The 18,756-nt window shown below is 36.4% G+C and overlaps 3 protein-coding genes across 11 annotated transcripts; 2 read left to right on the top strand and 1 right to left on the bottom strand.

Annotated features, from left to right (window-relative positions):
• The first annotated feature begins 464 nt into the window (after window positions 1-464).
• On the top strand, window positions 465-3,650 carry LOC105834473 (syntaxin-18). Of its 2 annotated transcripts, none has more exons than XM_012676980.3 (2): window positions 465-733; window positions 1,369-3,650. In XM_012676980.3, the coding sequence occupies exon 2, from the start codon at window positions 1,437-1,439 to the stop codon at window positions 2,427-2,429; it is 993 nt and encodes a 330-aa protein (XP_012532434.1). In that variant the 5' UTR covers window positions 465-733; window positions 1,369-1,436; the 3' UTR covers window positions 2,430-3,650. The 2 variants fall into 2 exon arrangements, with proteins under 2 accessions (XP_012532434.1, XP_012532433.1); XM_012676979.2 differs by having other exon boundaries at window positions 595-733; window positions 1,366-3,650.
• LOC105834472 lies at window positions 3,479-11,633 on the bottom strand. Of its 5 annotated transcripts, none has more exons than XM_036286790.1 (6): window positions 11,079-11,617; window positions 8,549-10,383; window positions 6,387-8,161; window positions 5,817-6,135; window positions 5,195-5,408; window positions 3,479-5,023 (listed from the first exon to the last, which is right to left on the bottom strand). In XM_036286790.1, exons 2-6 carry the CDS (start codon window positions 10,358-10,360, stop codon window positions 4,842-4,844), a joined length of 4,302 nt encoding a protein of 1,433 aa, XP_036142683.1. In that variant the 5' UTR covers window positions 10,361-10,383; window positions 11,079-11,617; the 3' UTR covers window positions 3,479-4,841. The 5 variants fall into 5 exon arrangements, with proteins under 5 accessions (XP_036142683.1, XP_036142682.1, XP_012532428.1 ...); XM_036286789.1 differs by having other exon boundaries at window positions 11,032-11,617; XM_012676974.3 differs by lacking the exon at window positions 11,079-11,617 and adding an exon at window positions 10,803-10,948.
• On the top strand, window positions 11,202-18,748 carry LOC105840094 (RCC1 and BTB domain-containing protein 2). 4 transcript variants are annotated; one of them, XM_036286792.1, is made up of 11 exons: window positions 11,202-11,288; window positions 13,076-13,110; window positions 14,679-14,844; window positions 15,276-15,419; window positions 15,703-15,961; window positions 16,082-16,209; window positions 16,846-17,103; window positions 17,480-17,628; window positions 17,700-17,797; window positions 17,882-18,012; window positions 18,109-18,748. In XM_036286792.1, the coding sequence occupies exons 3-11, from the start codon at window positions 14,770-14,772 to the stop codon at window positions 18,271-18,273; spliced, it is 1,407 nt and encodes a 468-aa protein (XP_036142685.1). In that variant the 5' UTR covers window positions 11,202-11,288; window positions 13,076-13,110; window positions 14,679-14,769; the 3' UTR covers window positions 18,274-18,748. The 4 variants fall into 4 exon arrangements, with proteins under 4 accessions (XP_036142685.1, XP_036142686.1, XP_012542306.2 ...); XM_036286793.1 differs by lacking the exon at window positions 13,076-13,110 and having other exon boundaries at window positions 11,206-11,288; XM_012686852.3 differs by lacking the exons at window positions 11,202-11,288; window positions 13,076-13,110 and adding an exon at window positions 13,129-13,535.
• Window positions 18,749-18,756: the final 8 nt, after the last annotated feature.

An 18,756-nucleotide genomic window follows, 5' to 3' on the forward strand; every position in this document is an offset into this window, starting at 1 on the left:
ATAATGTAATTTTATGTGTACTATTCTCTTTACACGAACGTACACTTTTTTATGTTGTTATTTCTTGTCACGTGGAGACACTTGAATTGAATGCGTTTCAAGGGATGCTTTCCATTTACGTGACTTAATTGTGTCGACACTTGAATACCGGCTGAGGGCCGGTACCATTTAACGAGTACAACAATTGGTGTATATTTGAGAAAAAAATGACTTTATGTTTTAAAGCAATAATTGTTCGAGATATGTCCGCTTATAGGGTCAATAATTGATCATTCAGATTTTAGATCCTATTTATTGATCAATAACTAAGAATTAGTATGGTGTTTTACTTTTCTTAAGATAATATTTGATTAAAAATTGATCAATTATGTTGTTCTCTACGTCATGGAGTGAACGTGGAATTGCCGTTTCTCCACGATTTGGGTGTATGTTTTTCTTACTTAAAATTTCTCTGACGTTCCTCGCGCATCCGAAGTGCACATTCATAACCTGTACATAACCTCACTGCGATTCGCTTTCAGTGATCAGTCACTTCAGTGGCTCGATGCGTGAGTACATGACAGGTGTTTATAAAACTAACTGATATATCCGTTCGCTATATCACAATTTTACTCGACAAGGAAACGCAGAAGCCGCATCGTACTGTATAATTACAAATGATATCATGATGCATCTGATGTAATCGACGCGTTTACAAGCATAACAAATGAGGAGTTGACGTGGAGAGAGTGAGGTGAATTATGAGCAAATTTTCGTTTTAATACACCTTTGTCTTTTCAGTTTTTAAATCCTGAAATGCAGCTCATATATGTTTAAAACGCGGAAGATACAGGTGGACCAACTCCGAAAAAATGTGTTGCCCATTGTGCAAATCCATCTGCTTGAAAACACATAGATCATAGAAACCTAAGTTGCATGACTTGGTCCACTTGTGTTTTCAATGCATCATTTCCTTATATTTTGCTTGTATTTTTGCTACTTCGAGTGAAAATTCACTTATACAGTTAAGAAATTTTATGCACTAGTATGTGTTGATTGTAAATTTTTTTATTAATCATTTGAAGCAGGAGAACTTTGTAGCTTTATCAAAATTATGACAGATTTAATATAAACAATGCTTTCAAGATTAACTTTTAATTTAATTTTTAATCAACGCATTTTTTAGAATTTTAGGTAATTATAAATTAATTTTATTGGCCATTAACTTGAACTTAATTTCCTTAAAAAATATATTAAGTTATCCAGCTCTATTTTAAATAAATATTTTCCTGTTATCAAAACGTAGTCGCCATTTTTATTATTATTTAAACTTATTTTCTATCATGTTTATTTAAATTTCTTTAAAAAAAACTTTCTTATATACAGCAGCGTTGCTACATTACATTCACGCTGAGGAAGGACCTCGACGAGCTGCAGCCTCCGGTGGACCAACGGGGATGGACGTGAGCGCATTATTCAAGGCCAGCGTGAAGGTGGTGAATCTGCGCAACAAGGACCTCGGCATGCTGACCGAGGGTCAGTCTCCTTCGCGGAGGCAGGTCACCAGGACAGGGCGCAAAAGCACCTTCAACGTAAAGGCGCACACGGTGGTCACGCAGATCTCGAAGCTGCGCGAGTTTCTGCTGGAGAATCGTCGAGCCTATCTCAACTTCTCTAGATATCTGCCTACGGCGCCGCGGATGACCGACGTGGAGCGCGACGAGATCGACCTGGGCGCGCAGCGAATAATGAGCACCTGCTCGCAGCTCATCAAGGAGCTGAAGCGAGAGGTTGCCGCGTCCACCGCGGAGATCAGCCAGCAGAACGTCGAGCATCGCGAGATTATACTAGTGCTAATAGAGGACTACCTCAAGAACGTCTGCAAGATCTATTCGGAGCAGAGGGCAATGCGCGTGAAGAGGACCATGGAGACGCGTAGGATTGCCAAGCTGCAGTCGGATCCCGCGAACAGTCAGCCGTTATCATCGGCGGTTAAAAAATTGACGGAGAGAACCGCCGCGGAGGATCACGAGGCCAGGAACGGCTCGAACGACTTGAGCCCAATGAAGATCCAGGAGATCAACGGCGATGTCAATCAACAGCTAACGTACGAGGAGGAGCCGTCGGCCGAGGACATCCAGATGTTTGAGTCGGAGAACGAGCAGCTCTACAACGAGCTGAACACTATGACGGAGGAGGTGAAGCAGATCGAGAGCAAGGTGGTTCACATCGCCGAGCTTCAAAAAATCTTCACGGAGAAGGTGCTCGACCAAGACAGTGACCTGGACAGGCTAATGACGACAGTGATCGGCTCGACGGAGAACGTGAAGGAGGCGAACAAGCAGATCCGACAGGCGATCCAGCGAAACGCCAGCTCTAGGGTGTGGTTCCTTTTCTTCTTTCTGGTGATGTCATTTACGTTATTGTTCCTTAATTGGTATAATGCGTAAGAGTCGATGGATTTATCTGGCAACTTTTAAGATACGAACAGAAAAAAGGCAATAAACAGAATGTACAGTTTACATAAATGATAATACGATCCATATTTCGAATTGTTATTGAATCATTTTGCGGGCGTAACAATTTGCGCCAATTGTTACAGCTATTCCTTGATTTACGTATTTTTGGGCTTATAATCGCCATACTAAAAATGATTAAAACAAACTAATAAATGTTGTAAATGTTTATATTTATATTAAGCACTCGTGAATCAAGCGATTAAAATTAAAAACATAAAAATTAATGTTAATTTTATAAATACTAAATATACAAAAATTATTTCATATAGGCTCCATTTATATGAAATATAAATGCTATTTGATTTATGAAGTCTTGAGTTATTCTGTAACTCCGTCACAAGTAAGCCTTACGACGTAGTGTTCGACTAAAGGTTCGGTTTCGGTTTTGGTCCAAACATGATTTTCGGCTACATTTCGGTTTCGGTCGAAGAATGACTGAACCTTCGACTGCCGCCAAAACTATGTTGGGCACATCTCGGAATATTTAGCATATAACATTAGATGATTCAATTTTGATTATTAACAAATAATGTAAACAAAATAATTCAAAGTTGTATTACTGTCAGTAATCTATTTACCAATATTATTACTGAGAAATTATTACAAAATATTTATATTCTGTTAATTATGTCTTGCGCAAATGAGAATATAAATAAGAAAAGATGAATTTTGTTTAAAGAAATTAATTTCTTGTATTATTTTTTAAGAATTTATTTTATTTTTCGAAGACTTATTTTTATTTGGCAAGATTTTACGTAACTAAGTTTTAATTTTATTAAAAAATAATTAACGTTTTATTACTATGTATAATGTTTCGTAATTTAATTATTAATTAGGTATAACTAAAGTAAAAAAAAGATTTCGGTTTCGGCCGAAATTTGGTGACAGAACCTAATTTCGGTCGGACACTAAAGTAAGGGAATACTTGTAAGAATGAAAAGGGCTCGGAAGAGCAAACAAAGATAGAGAAAGAACAGTTGTCAAAATATCACTATATTTTATTTCTGGACATGATTGTACATAATATAGCTATAACATACTCTTTATATACATATTATAATATAAAATTTGTATAGTATATTTACTTATATACATTGCGCGTATAAAAGCATACATCTACTCGGTAATTTAATAAAAATTTGGAGTTTTGCATATTGTATTAATGTTAATCAATCGTGTTGTCGTTCATCAAAAGATATTTTGTCTTTCATAAAAATATTCTCTTAGGGTCATTCTACAATAGTCGCAAGTCGCCTTTTGTAACCGCCAATGAACATTGAACTTTACGTATAGAGCTCGATGATCACTGATTGTCATAGAAAGCAACTGACGACTTGCGACTATTGTAGAATGGCCCTTAAGGTTCCTGCTTCCTCTCCTACTGCACGTGATGAATTATGAGAGATCAGAAACTGAGACCCGCGTGAACCTTATCTTTACTACTAAACTAATTTATGATCTACATTGCAAAGAAAAAAATCACGTTGTTTCTGGCTACTAATATAATTCCACATGATGAGAAGACAGGAACCCCAATATCGATCATAGATTTGATAGTCGATTACAGTAGACAGTGGATGCCCGTTGATAAAAAATCGATGGAAAGTAAAGATTTTATTTACTGATATGACATTCTATCGTTTCTTCGGCCGCGTTTACTGGAATTAATTCTGCGTTTCTGATGAGCGTGATCATGATCAAATCATCGCAAAAGAGAACAATGAATCAATTGGCGATATCGTTTTACACATAATAATGATTCACATTCATGCATATAATGTACAGTATTTGTACACTATCCATTTTATACAAAATCTTATAAAAATATAAATCGCTACGCACTTTTCTCGCGTGAAAGAATTATGTAAAACAAATATCAAGATCATTGTTTTAAATTGAAAATTTGCAGAACGAGAATATCGCTTACATGTACTAATTGCGCGAAGATGAATCACCACATTAAAATGCGTGATATTAATAATCAGTAATAAATCGAATGTACAAACGTAAAAAGAGAAGGATAAAAAAGGGAAGAATTTTTTGTCTGTAGAAAATGATAGAAACGAGATATGTCATATAATGCTAGCGTATTAAAAACGCTTTAATAGACAGTAAAATGATATTAAAAAATGATGAAATAAAAAATATCAAGACTCATGATTAAAATCATTTTTCCGTCTCATGCAAAGCGCGCGATTGTGGAAGTTAAAAAGATTTGGAAAAACAAAAACGGGGAAGAGTTGGAAAGCAAAAGAAAAAATATATTCTAGCTACATTCATCGTAGACGACATACTCACGATTATAAAAACAATGGGTTTCTAATTAACAAAAAACCCAGCTTTCTAATAATTGTATTTGTAACGCGGATGGTCCTTTGGACAGAGCCTGCCCTCAATTATACATTGAACTACCCACGTGGTCGATAGTACTGGAATTTGTAGCCGAGCCGCGCCCTTCAATGCCCACACCGGGCATTCCCGATTAGACACGACCACTACATTACCATTATTAAAATCTATTGTTCCTGGAAAAAATATAATTTTGTAAATTCTTTTCTACAAAATACAATAATTATTTGAATTATGAAATTAATTTTAAAAATTTCTTCCACTTTATTGTCGAATACTCTGTATGTTAATAGTTCACAAGTAAATTTGTGTTTGAATAGAATCTGCACGACGCTGAAATGAAATACCTGAGTGCTCCGCGATTAAAACAACCGCGCCCGCGTTCTCGCAGACTTGTCGCCAGAATGTGACATATTGTTCTTCGAATGCTACACTGGGAATTATTACAACGACTTCTGACAGCGATTTTTTCGCACCCATCTGGAACGCTTCAATGTAAGTTTTTTTCAGTAAACTCCAGCCATTGGGAAGAGCATAATCCCGCGCATTCAGAATCTTGTTCTAAAAACGCGCAGTCGAATAAAATATTACGCGTGACGAAAAGTTGATGACTTAATCAAATTGTTAAGTATAATAATACACAACATTATGGTATATAAATATATGTAATAAAAAAATATAATGAATCAGGAATTGTAAAAAGACATATATAACAAACAAATATATATATATAATTTTTTAATTAAATTTATTTGAACATTAAAAAGAATGTTGAAGCTATAATTATTACTTATTACTTGTAACAAAATTAGTTGCTTTTTTCAGTAAGAGTTAACTTTGTTTTTTTCATTCTATCTACATATAATTTAACTTTGTTACATTTTTAAAATCTGACAGCATTAAATTGACCAGTAATTATTGTTTACTAACGATAGTTCTTTTAATACTATAAAAAAGTAATAACGCTACCTCTTCGCAACATTTGATGATCCACTTGTGACTGCATATGCGAATGCCGACCGACAAACACAATAAGTACTTCGGCGTGGTGTTTGGGACATTTGCGATGAGTGTCGTGTTTTTATATTCATCCTTCGGTATCTGTGCAAACTCCTTTAGAATGTCAAGATCCATTCCCATTAAGTAGATCTTCCCGCCACCCTCTGTAATCTGCGTGTGCAACCTGTCGCGCACGAAAGGACGATCTACCCACTCATTTTCATTTTCGGTATCTGTCTCGGTGGCGGTCTCCTCCGCGCTCGACTTAGCACTCTTCATGTCCACATGCCTGAAAAGACGCGATATGAGTTAGCGGATACTAAGTAGAAATCGTTTAAAACCCTTAAAGGGAAGCAATGCAGGTAAAACTTAATAAAAAGATATAGAGTTAACGCATACATTAATAATCAAAAATAAATCTGTTGAATCTACATGGCGATGAAAATGAAATACCTGAGTTCTCCGCGACTGAAACCGCGGAATTACGATAGTCTTGCATTCAAATTATGAAGTGAATACGTAAGTGAGAAAGGAAGATACCTGTCCAGTGTCTCTAAGGATGCGCAAGTAAAAATGAATGACATGCCCTTAAAGATTTGGGAGTTCGGGATCGGGCCGAGGGTCTCAATTATTTGTGGGTCCTCCACCTTCTTCTTCTTGCTGCGTGGCTTGCTCTTGATTTTGCTCAACGGCCCTCCCTTCATGATCTGTTCATACGGCGAGCCGATTATCTCTCTCTGTGTGCCGTTTATAGCGTATTTGTCCTGAACCAACGGCTGAATCGACTCGATGTTCGAATCGCTCGAGATACCCTCCTCGTTCTCCGATCCAACCGTCGCCTTGGTGGAAGAGATGCCGGACACCGAAGGCTCCGACTTACTGGCCTTATATATGCTGGTCGACGCGATGTTCTTGGTAGCGGACTTGGGGGTCGAAAAGAGCGGCGCGCCGAGTCTCTTGGAACGTCGCTTGCCATCGACCATGTTGTCCAGGGTCACCTGGGCGAGCGCCTTCGGAGTGCTCGGCAGAGAGCTCTTGCCTGTGGAATCTTCCACTTCCTCCTTGAGCACCTGCGCTTGATCGGCAGTCAGGGATATGTTTGGCAGTTGCACGCGCAATCGCTCGCCCTCATCGGTCTCTACCGTATAGTACGTGTCACCGCCCGACGTTGTTTGAACGTCGACTATAATACTGGGAAAACTATAATCGTTGGTCTTCGTGGTCGCGTAGACGGACAGGCCCTCCCGCAACGTCTTTGGTATCGGTATCACGAACTCGGGTATGAGCACCTTGCTCTTGCCGTCGTAGAAGTTCACTTTGTACTTGTCCTTCAGCCGATTGCTCACCATGCCTGGATAGTAATTGTTGTCCGACCACTTGGCGAATACGTTGCAGCCGATCAGCACGTCATTTAGCATCGAATTCGAGTGAGATTGCTCGAGATTGCCGTCGCTTTTGTTCAACGTGTCGTCTTGCTCCACCGTCTTGCTCTTCTTCGCTCTCGACGGTGTGTCCGACTCCGATGCGTGCGGCTTGTCCGAGATTTTGTCGCCATCCTCTCGGTTGATTTGCGCATTGATGTTGGCGTTTGACTTTGCCAGTTTGCTCCTCGGCCTCTTTACAGCTTTGCCCTTCTTCGTGCTTTTCGGCGTGGTGGTCACTGGTTCCACCTTCGAAGTCGTCGCAGGTTGTTCCGACGGTGTTGACGAACGCATATTGTTGCTCTTAACGGTCAAGTGATGATGAGGATGAGGATCATCCAGTCGCTCATTGTTCATATTCTCCATGTCGACCACAACTGAAGCTGTAGCAGCGGCAATACCGGTGGTGATACCGCTTAGCTCTGTGTTTGTATAATTTAGAATCGTCTCCGTCAGCAGATGGTGGTTTTTCCACTCGCGCGTCAATTGATCGTACGTATCGTTCAACATCTGCCTATCCGGCAGAGTGTCCTGGGAGGATTTCTTCGCGTGCTTTGCCGGACCCAATGGTATCGAAAAGAAGTGCGAGTTACGGGCTATCTTCGCTTGCAAAGAGGCCGCGCTGGACGCCGAGCTGGATGAGCTGATCGATGACAGAATAGATAATCGGCACGGATTCAGCGTGTACAGCTGAGGATTGCTGTTCACAGAACCAGGCGACGAATCGATCTTGTCGGAGATGTCGAGCGAGCTATCCTCACCCTTCTGTCTGGGCTCAATTATCACGGGCTCGCAATGCACCGCGGTCAACTCCTTGCTCACGGGCTCCTTTGTGTTCTCATCCACGTGCAACAGACACTTTAATTTCAGGTACACACTAACCTCCCGCTCCACCTGCAATGATATTTTTCTCATGTATTTCCACATAATTTTACAAGTAAGTCTTTATATAACATTTTTTCTACAAACAAGTCTATTTTTTAAATCTGGATTATAAATGCTAAATAATTTTTCAAGCAGCGTAATATCATGAACGATTTTATTCCGATAAGAATAAAAAAAAAATATATATATATATATATAAACATAAAATTTTCGCAAAACACAAAAAAAATTTTATTTTTTAAATGAGCTTTTAAAATACTAAGTAAAATCTGAAACTTTGTTCTTATATCTATTATATGTCCGGGAAGGAATTGAAAGATTTTGCTACAAAAAATTAATTAACGTATTTTTCATACGATAAAGTGCAATAGGTAGATGTATCTATCTGTCGTTCACCTGCATGGTCTTAATCGGCGCAGAAAGATCGGATTTGCTTTTCTCCTCTACGGTGGACGTCTCATGATCACTTATGCTGATGAAATCGATGTTGTCCATGAAGTTAACCTTCGTGTCATCTGTCTTTTTCACGTCATTCGCGACGGTGATCTCGTCGCTCACGGAGGAAGCGTCAGATTCCACGCTGAGGGTGGCGTCGGCGTCGCTCTTCTTGAAATCGGAACTGCCGTTTACCAGTCGCTTGCCCGTCAGTTTCGAGTCCAGGGACGACTCCTTCATGCTCTCCATGGATCTGTAGCTGTTATCGTGGCTGCTACTTTTGCTCTCGTAGCTGCTCTTGTCCGTTACCTGAATCTCGGCGCTCTTCCCCAATAGGTCCAGAACAATCTTCTCGTGTGAGTCGTCGATCTGGACGACCTCCGGTTTCGGGGTCCTCGTGCCCTTCGAACGATCGTACGCCATCTCGACCGACGAGTCCAGTATCTTCTCGCCGTCGTCGTCAATCTGCACCACCTGCGGCTTCGATTTACCATCGCCATCGCTGGCGGCTCGGTGATTGTTCGCGCCTTCGAATATCAATTCCACGCTGGTTCGCGATTTCGTCTGAGAGGACGGGATCTCCTCGTCTTCATCGTTATTATCATCGACGGTCCTTTCCGCGGTGGACTCGACGCATTTCAATTTCTCCACCTCATTCTTTTTGTCGGATATTTTTATATCCTTTACTGACTTCGTTCCAGTCCCAGACGCCTCGTCGGTTGTTACGTCGCTTGCAGAGGCGACGTCCGCCTTTATCTCAACGGGCAGATCATCTCCTGGCTGAGAACTGTCTCCGTTGACAGAATTTATGTTGACAATGGTGCTGTCGTTCGCGCTGATGTCGCTCAGCTTCGCGGAAGAAACGCTCAGGCTTTCGTCGGCCACTGTCGCTGTCGTGCTCTCGTTTAGCTGGGAATCGTCTCTGCTGTAATCTCTAAGGACAACAGAGGGGCTATCATTAATCAGTTTTGTCTTCGAATTGTCGTTTTTCTCAGAGAAGGCTGTCTCATCCCGTTGACTGTCGTTCTGCTCGGTATGAGTCTCGGGTTTGTCTGCCGCGTGTTCAGTGGCAGGAATCTTCAGCGAGTTCTGAGTAAACTCGGGGTTGGTCAGATCCTGGGTCTCTTCTATTACAACGTTCTTGTCGATGTTTTTAAACAGCTCCTGGTACGAATCGTCGGAGTTGCAGGACTCCTCGCCACTCGGCTTCTCAACGTTCGTCGCGTCCTTCGTTCTGAGCATCTTGGCGAGCGGTAGCTCGTCGGCAGTCCTGATCTTGCGCTTCAGACTGAATGGCGTAACATCGACGCCACTTATCTTCCTGGACGACGGGGAGTAATTCTGCGGAGGTGTGCCCTGAATGACATCCTCGTCCTCGTCAGAATGATCGTCTTTCTTCTCCAACTCGCCGGACACATCTCCCTTCTTTTCAACAGCCTCGTCCTTGCTTTCGTTCGAATTTACGTTCTTATCTGCCATTTGTGGTGTCTCTGGGCTTAGCTCTGGGGTTTGCAAATCCTTCCGTTCGACCGATTTCTGGAGATTAGATTCCTTCTCATTTTGCATCTTCTTCTTCTGCTCCACCATGCTGTCGTCTCCCTCAGACACGATGAGATTAAAATCTTGACTCTCGTTCAGATTTGTGTTTTGAGTCTCGTCATTGATTTTGAAGCTTTCGTTGGTAGCACCTTCATAATAGGTCTCTTGTGTCTCCTGTGTACTTTCTGGATACAAGTCTAACTTGCAAGTGTCTGCCTCGTCTGGGTTAGACATCGTCAATGGATTGTAGCAGGGCTCTGAAAATAAAACTAATGTAACAAACAAAAACTAATTTAAACATACAATATAAATAAATGTAAAAAATGTAAAGTGACGCAAATAAAAATTAGAAAAATATAAAATTATAAACATCTAAACAGATAATACAATGTAATTACAAGAGTTTATTAATGTAAGCAAATGTAAATTAATATAAATACTTAAAAATTTGAAAAATATAAAATTAATGTTTATGAGAGCTAAATAACTGATATATCCTACTTATATCAATTTACTAACATAATACAATGTAGATTAATGCAATGTAGATTAATGCAAATTAACTCATAAAAACATAAAACTCAGAAAAACATAAGTTTACAAACATCTGGGAAACAAACATTGCTAAGACACGTGATTCACGTTAAAAAAAAAAGCCGGTGATTCGAACAATTACATAACAAGGTAGAGTTGGAACGCGAGATTTCCACCCGGGTCGTGTTCGTTGCGGCGAGATAACGTATGTGTGCGGATACTCCGCCGTATACGTGTGTCGGTGTTTACAATGGCGACAGAGGAAGAAAGGTTACGGCGGGAACGGCTGCGCGGAGCGAGCCGGCCGGACCACGGGGGGGGGGGGGGGGGGAGTAAAAAAAAGTGCCGCGCGAGAGGAGGCGAGGACTCACCGGGGGTTTGCAAACGCGCGAATGCACGCGGAAGTGTCTCTCCTCACCGGTCAGAAGTGTCTCTCCGCCGTAGGCGCGGGGTATCACATCTGCGGTCTTCGGTTATGTCGTCGCCGAGTACAGGGTCCGGTTCACGGAATGCCGGAATACCGGCGACGCGCGCGCGATGAAGACGCGCGATGAAACAGAGCACTCTCCCGCACGTGACAGCACGTGACTCATCAGGGGTGCCGGACGCCCGTGTGAAGCAGCCGACGGTGCGGTAGATCACTCCAGTTCCTCTTCACCTTCCTTTCTATTGTCGTCGTTCGTTCGGCGCGAGACGGCACGAAAGCAAGTCAACGCCCGCCATATTTCTATTGCACTGTTCTGCACTGTATTTCGCACGGCGCCCGGTGACGAGCGTGGCGGCGCGCGCGTGAAGACGTGTATGTAGAGTCCCTATAATAAGAGTCTGGACAACGTTGTCAGTAATCCTATTGGTGCCGACAAAGTATGGCGGAACCAATAAGGTGTCTTAAATTAATACTTTGCTCGCGGTATTATTCAACTGGTAAGAATCGAACAATAGGAAATAAATTTGTTTTTAAAAGTTTTATTTGTATAAAAATAAAAACAATATAATTTTGAATAAAAGATAACATTATTCAATAGCAGCATGCCTAGCCATAGTTTTACTACTATAAATTTTATTTTTTTAATCGCCCTTTTTTGCAATCAATTTTTATGCGAAATAAAATAAAACGTTTTATTATTTTGTTGAATAAATTGCAGCAAGGTTCCAGCGTGTCACAATGAATATTAACCATTTTGGAAATAAAGAATTTTATTAAATTACAATTTTTGTACATTAGAATAAAATTTTAAAGATTAGGAATTGTGATTTTTATAATCATGCAACTGTTTATGTTTACGACGCCATGTTTTGTCGAACTAGAAATGATGTCCAGATTTTATTATAGGGACTCTAGAATCGTGTGTCGCGCCCCGCGGGTGTAGATGCGACTGCGACGTGGAGAAAAGTGCAGCGGACGTTGCGCGCCAATGGCGGCTAGAGAGCCTTGAGACCCGGCCATCAAATTTCATGAAATTTCTACGAGTGAAAAAGAAATATAAATGCCGCTTTATCTTTTTACTATAGATCTGTTCGTTTTTGCTGCACCTTTTTGGCGTTTTCGACCGGTGCTCTGAGTTAAAACCCGTCTCAGGGGCTCGATTCTTGAATTCATTCGCAAGAGAAACGTATACGCAAATACTTGCTCCAACAGAAAGTTATAAGTTTATTGGTTAATAGCCATACGATAGATAATAAATTTCTAACTTTTCTGTAAGAACAGAATTTGCGAATACGTTTCTCTTGCGAATAAATTCAAGAGCCCCAGGGGCTCGATTCTTGAATTTATTCGCAAGAGAAACGTATTCGCAAATTCTGTTCTTACAGAAAAGTTAGAAATTTATTGGCTATCGTATGGCTATTAATCAATAAACTTACAACTTTCTGTTAGAGCGAGTATTTGCGTATACGTTTCTCTTGCGAATGACTTCAAGAATCGGGCCCCAGGTTCTTTTCCTTTAGAACTGGCCAATCACAGTTATTCCCGTCTTTAGAAGAATGTGATTGGCCTTGTGACATCCATCGCTCCCGGAGCGATTAACCCAAGTCGGTCGAAAAACGCTATTTGACTACTGTGTAGCTGTTACATAACTACACTTCCGTGTTGCTTGTCGAAAAACGCTCCAGGAAGTACAAAAAAGATTTTATCGTTTTAAAATATTGTATATGAAGAAACATTATGTTTTTTTAACGTTTATTTTTATTTGAATTAAGATGTTAATGGAAGCCCTGCTTAAAATGACAGATTATGATTGGATCTTACTCAATCAGATATCGTATTAATTACCATAGAAATTCTATCTGAGTAAGATCCAATCATAATCTGTCATTTTAAGCAGGGAGGTTTACTTGTTTAAAATATGAGCGGGAGTTGACGATAATTCTCGACCAATCAAAAGTGGCCCTTTACTAACCAGTTTCTTATTATAGGACCTCTAACGATGGGAGCGGCCAATCAAATTCAAGTTTGTAATGACGTTTTGAATGTTCAAACTGAAAAACCTTAGCACTTAAGAGTTATAAAGGCTTCCATAGCCGCAGTCGCCGCAGTTATTGGCAGAAATCTGAAATCGGTTGCATAATTTTGGAAGTCATTTGAGGAAAAATAATTATGCATCATTTATATATTAAAACGAGGGATTACGTGCTTATTGACACAGACATAAGTGATACGTGCGCGGATTTAATTAAACAAGCGTTTGTAATATTATTCTTTGTATTATTCTTTGTATTATTAATTATTGTTAAGAAGATTATTAAGACGGTTATTGAGCTACCATTTACGATTATAAACTATGGAATTTGACACTGGAGAGGATAATATTACAAAGGGCAAAGACGATACGGAATACGGAGGGTTGAACAGAAAATCGTCTAACTACTACAGGAAGTAAATTAAAATTTTCTTTTTTTCTTTCTCTTTCTTTTATATCTTTTTTTAATTAATACGTTTTTGTTCGGCAAACTGCAAGTAATTGATGGCTTGATTAATGCCCCTCCGCCCTCATACACCGATCGAGTCTGCATTGGTATTATTTCATTTTGGTGCGATGGACTTTTTTTTAAGATATCATATTACTCTTTTGATTTGCTTTCAAAGAACGGTCCGACTAAAATATAACGATTTGATTTCAAATTGTTCGACTGTTAATTCTATGATTGCTTAATTGAGACGCTTTCGTAAACGCGCTTCTCGAAAATTCTCTCGCGCGTGTGTGTATATTATTATGACTTTCAGGCCGTTCAAGCGCTTGGCTTTTGTTTTGTTTCCCCTTTTTCTTACGAAGATGATGATGCTAGCAATATTGCCGTTCCAAACGATTTGATCGCAAGACAGATAAACAAAATATTAGGACACAAGAATATTTGAAACAAAAACCAATATTCGATAATATTCAATAAGTCTCAAAAATATATATTTGAGGCGGAGTTGTTGCAAATCGCAAATTGCGAGCAACAATTTCGCGCGGAATCTTTTTTTTTTAAATTATGTAATTTTATATTAATTTTAAATTATATAATTATATATTAATTTTTAACTAATAGTTTTTGTCTTTTTAATATGACTATGTTATTTATATATTAAACAGAAAAAGTTTCTCAACAAATTGAAATAATCGATCTTTAATCGAGTCAAGGCAAACTCATACATTAATTTTTACGCGGCAAAAAAAAACGAAAATCCGATCGGGTAAATAAATTTGATCGAGTTTGATATAAATTATTTTTCTTTCTCTCTTTTAAAAAAAATTATTAAAAATAATTGAGTTGTATAACTCTCTCATCTTTAATTCTTTTGCAACTTTTCGAAGTAAAATCTCACACAGCACACATCTTTTAGAAAGCATATCTTTCTAAAAGATATTTTTCAGAAAGCTTTCTGAAAGATGTTATGGGATAAGATTCTGACAATTATTACTTACTGCTTTTCATGCAAAGTAAGATGCAAATAAGTTATTTTTTTATTAATTTTTTCACTTATTTTACTTTTTAACAAAATGCTTGATAATGCTGTAATTATTTTTTATTCAAGGCTTGCGCAGTGTTCGTGCAACTATAATGAGAGCAAGAGGGAAGGTATTATATATACTTTTAAAGAAGACGATTCAAAGAAAGTGAAGTTCATGCTCCAGAAGAAAATAAAGATGCTCCTCTGTGATTGTAATTTTTGCATCTTTTTGCTTACAGAAGATGGAGAGGTGCATAAAAAATTTTTATTAGAAATTTATTTGACTCCCGCTCCCTTTTATATTTCCGGTAAAAAATTTATACTAGTTTCTTTTTTTGTAAAATTTCTGTAAGATTAATGATTTATTGAATACATATATTTTTAAATATCTCTCTTTCTTGATGTTTAAAGTCAATTATTATTATTAAATAGAAAATCATAGTATTTATCATCGTGAAAAATCAGAGAAACCTGAAATTTTCGAAGAATTAATTTTTTATTCTTGAAAATTGGACTTCATAACTTTTTACATTTGCAGTTATATTAATATACTAGTGCAAATTTTATGCGTCTATAATATTTATTACGTTGTATAATTTTGTTCATTTACTGAATTTTTTTCGGCCAATTCTAAACATAAATAAGTTATCACAGTTTGTGACAATCTTATATTTTTGAAAGGTATATCATTGGTGGGACCCCGCAAGCTGTAACTGTATCATAAAGTATTATGCAAACCTGAACGTCGATTTACGTAACAGAAACATCGTACAAACTGCATGTGGTGGCAACTCTACTTTTATTTTTCAATTGGATAATAATATGGTAATAGATATAAAATATTCCCTGATAAAAATATTTTATTGAAAATTTTTCTTAATTGAACTATTTCATTAAAATACATTAAAATCGCTAAAAAGCATTAAAATTTATTAAAATTTTTTAAATTTATTTAATTGTTATTTAACAAAAAAAAAGAAATTTTCTGAATTTTATTGAAAAAGAGCCAATTGAGAGAGATTTCCGGAAAAATATTTCAGTAATATATTTCCATCAGGGTATTATAATTTGTTAACTTTAGGGATTAAATGATTATAATATATTCTAGGTATACTATTTCCAAACTTACGACAAACATTTTCTTTGGCTGAGAAAAAAAATCAATGTTTTCCCAAAGATCACTTGCATGTCTTGTGGCGACTCTTTTTTTATAGTACTTATTGTAGTACTTACTGAGAAAAACAAATATACCAACCACCTATACTCGTGGGGTAAAAATGATAAAGGCCAACTGGGTTACAAATGTGATAAAATATTTACAGATGAACATCGTGAGGTTGAATTCGAAAATCCTTATCTGAGAATAGGTAATTTATTTACTTCTAATGCACATTTCTAAAGATGCAATGATTTATAAATATGATGATTTTGTGGAGGCAAAAATTACAATGTTGAGCAGCCTAATCTATTGAACTTTAATGTTTTAGTTAAGATAGCCAGTGGATATACACATACACTCGCACTAACTGATTGTGGACAACTGTTTGTCTGGGGTGGAAATATTTTTGGACAATTGGGTTTGAACCATACAGATAATGTCTTTAAACCTACATTGGTAAATAATTTGTTATTACTAGGATGGATAGTTAGCTACACAGTTATACAAAATAATTAAAAGTAAATTAATAAAGTCGAAAGATGTAATATCTTTTAACTTGAAGAACTTTGTTAATTTTAAATAATAATTTTTTAATTTCGAACTTCAAGTAGTTCTTATAAAGACATAAACTTTAACTTCTTAATTTTTATTCTATTTCCTAAAAAGTTTTCCAAATAAAAGAAAATATATAATTTTCTATAAATAACAGTATTTATATATAAAATTAATTTATAATAAATTTTATTTGGAAAAAAAGGATTAAATTTATTTGATGTAATTGTAATTGTTTTGTTATTTGTACAAACATAATGTAAATGTAATTGTTATAAAGAGTAATCTAATTTTTAAGAAATTATAACTTCTAATTTAATATAAATAATGCTTTTTAACATTAATTTGAATTTAACTTAATTTAATCTTAGAATAACTTTTAACTAAGTTAGTCTTTTTTCATGTGACTTTTAATATAAAATTTTAACTTTAACTTAATTTAAAAATAAATATTAATCTACTTCCTTGGCTACTGTATAATTATTGTGTGAGAAAAGAAAACAAAAATTTAAAAAATAAAAAGAATTTTGTTATTACCAGAAAGAAATATCATATAAGAAAGGAGAAATATTGGATATTTCCGCCATGAAAAATATAAGTTGTGCCATTCACAAGGATAAAAATATTTACGTATGGGGATACTATAGCGGTCAGAAAATTAACTCATTTATCCCCGAATACACAATTTTATTCGATTTGTCCACCGCGCTGAGTGCTAGGCCACCAACAACTGTGAAAAAAGTTGCAAATGAACAGTGCCAAATATTGCAAGATTTAAGAGATGCGTTTGATAATCATGTAAGTTTTGATTTTGTGTTTTTGTAATAATCCGTATAATTAAAAAAAAATACAAAAATCTTTATCTAAACTTTTGTTACTCTTGATTTTATAATTTTAAATATTCATACAAATAATCAAGAAAATATCCAAAGAACTTGAATATTTAAATAGGTATTTGTATAGAAAAAAGGTTTTAATTGGCATTTTGTTTTTTTTTTATTTTTATCTTATTTCATCGTCTAGTTTCACTCTTTAAATATTTTGTAATTGCTAAGCACTTTATATATATGCACATAAACTTCATAATTTATTATCTCAGACAGTTTTGTGTTACATTACAAGGTGTTATGTATTTTTCTCTAACAAATCTTATTCTTTATTGTCTTTGATGCAGAACAATAGTGATCTTATATTAAAAATTTCGGAGCAATTTAATACTATTTATACTATTCACACTCATAAGATCATATTAGAAATGGGTTCTCCAAATTTTGTAAACACCGTGTTAAAAAGTAGGATCTACGTTGATGAAAATGGAAATAAGTAAGCATTTATGAAAGAGTGAAAGTTCCTTTTATTGAGAATATTTCATAATCGTATGTTTTTGCTTACAGTTCTGTCCTTCTTAATAAATATACGTATAACGAATATTACGCTTTTGTGAAATATTTATATACCGGCGTGATCGATCTAGAACTGGAAAAAATATTTGGTGAGTTTGAGTTAAATTTTTGCCATGTACATTTGCCATGTACCATCGCTTATAATTTGTGACTAAAAACTATTTCGGTTACAGAAATTCTGAAATTGGCTAATGATTTCCACGACGAAAACTTCAGGAAGAATTGCCACCAGGCCATAAAAAAACAGATAAGTACGAAAACAGTAATCGATGTTTACAGGACAGCAAGAAAATATAACGAAACGGTAAGTAATTGATATATAATTTATTAACTGCCAAAAAATAGAATTTTGAATTATATATTAATCTATTTACAATAATGTATTTTTCATGACTTTCAGACGGTGGAAGACTTCTGTTTCGAATTCTACGCGAACATGTCGGACGTGCAACAAATGATTGCGTATAAATTTATGGATCCTCAAACGAGAGCAATTTTTATGACTAAAGTGAATAAAATAAAAATGCGTCGTAAAAATATGCGATTAATTTCAACGCGTGTTTGAAGAGTAATACATTACGATATAAACATTTACATAGGAGGAATATTAAAGTTTGATTATATTTCTATCAAAATGCATTTTACGCATAACACTTTGCAGCTTAGTAATGTTCTCGCAAACAAGACGATATTGAATAATGACATAATATTAATCAAATTTAAATGACATGATGTTTTTGACATCTTTTAATAGTTGTTTTTTTTATCGCAACTTTTCTAAAATTTTATTTTTTTGTAATCGTCAGCCAGTTTCAATTAAAATCTAAATCTTTACAATTATAAGGCAAAAGAAATTTTTATTCCTATAAATAAAAAATTTATTAGAATTTGTAGTTTATTGACTTTGCAATAACAAAATGTACGTATATTAAACATTTTAATGTTTCCTTTAATATGGATATTTGAAAATTAATTTGTAACTTAATCTATAATTTAATAAATTTATAAGATAGACTATAGAGGAAAGATTTATTTCAATAAATAAAAC

This window comes from Monomorium pharaonis, chromosome 5 (assembly GCF_013373865.1).
Source record: "Monomorium pharaonis isolate MP-MQ-018 chromosome 5, ASM1337386v2, whole genome shotgun sequence".
In the NCBI taxonomy this organism is placed as follows: domain Eukaryota; kingdom Metazoa; phylum Arthropoda; class Insecta; order Hymenoptera; family Formicidae; genus Monomorium; species Monomorium pharaonis.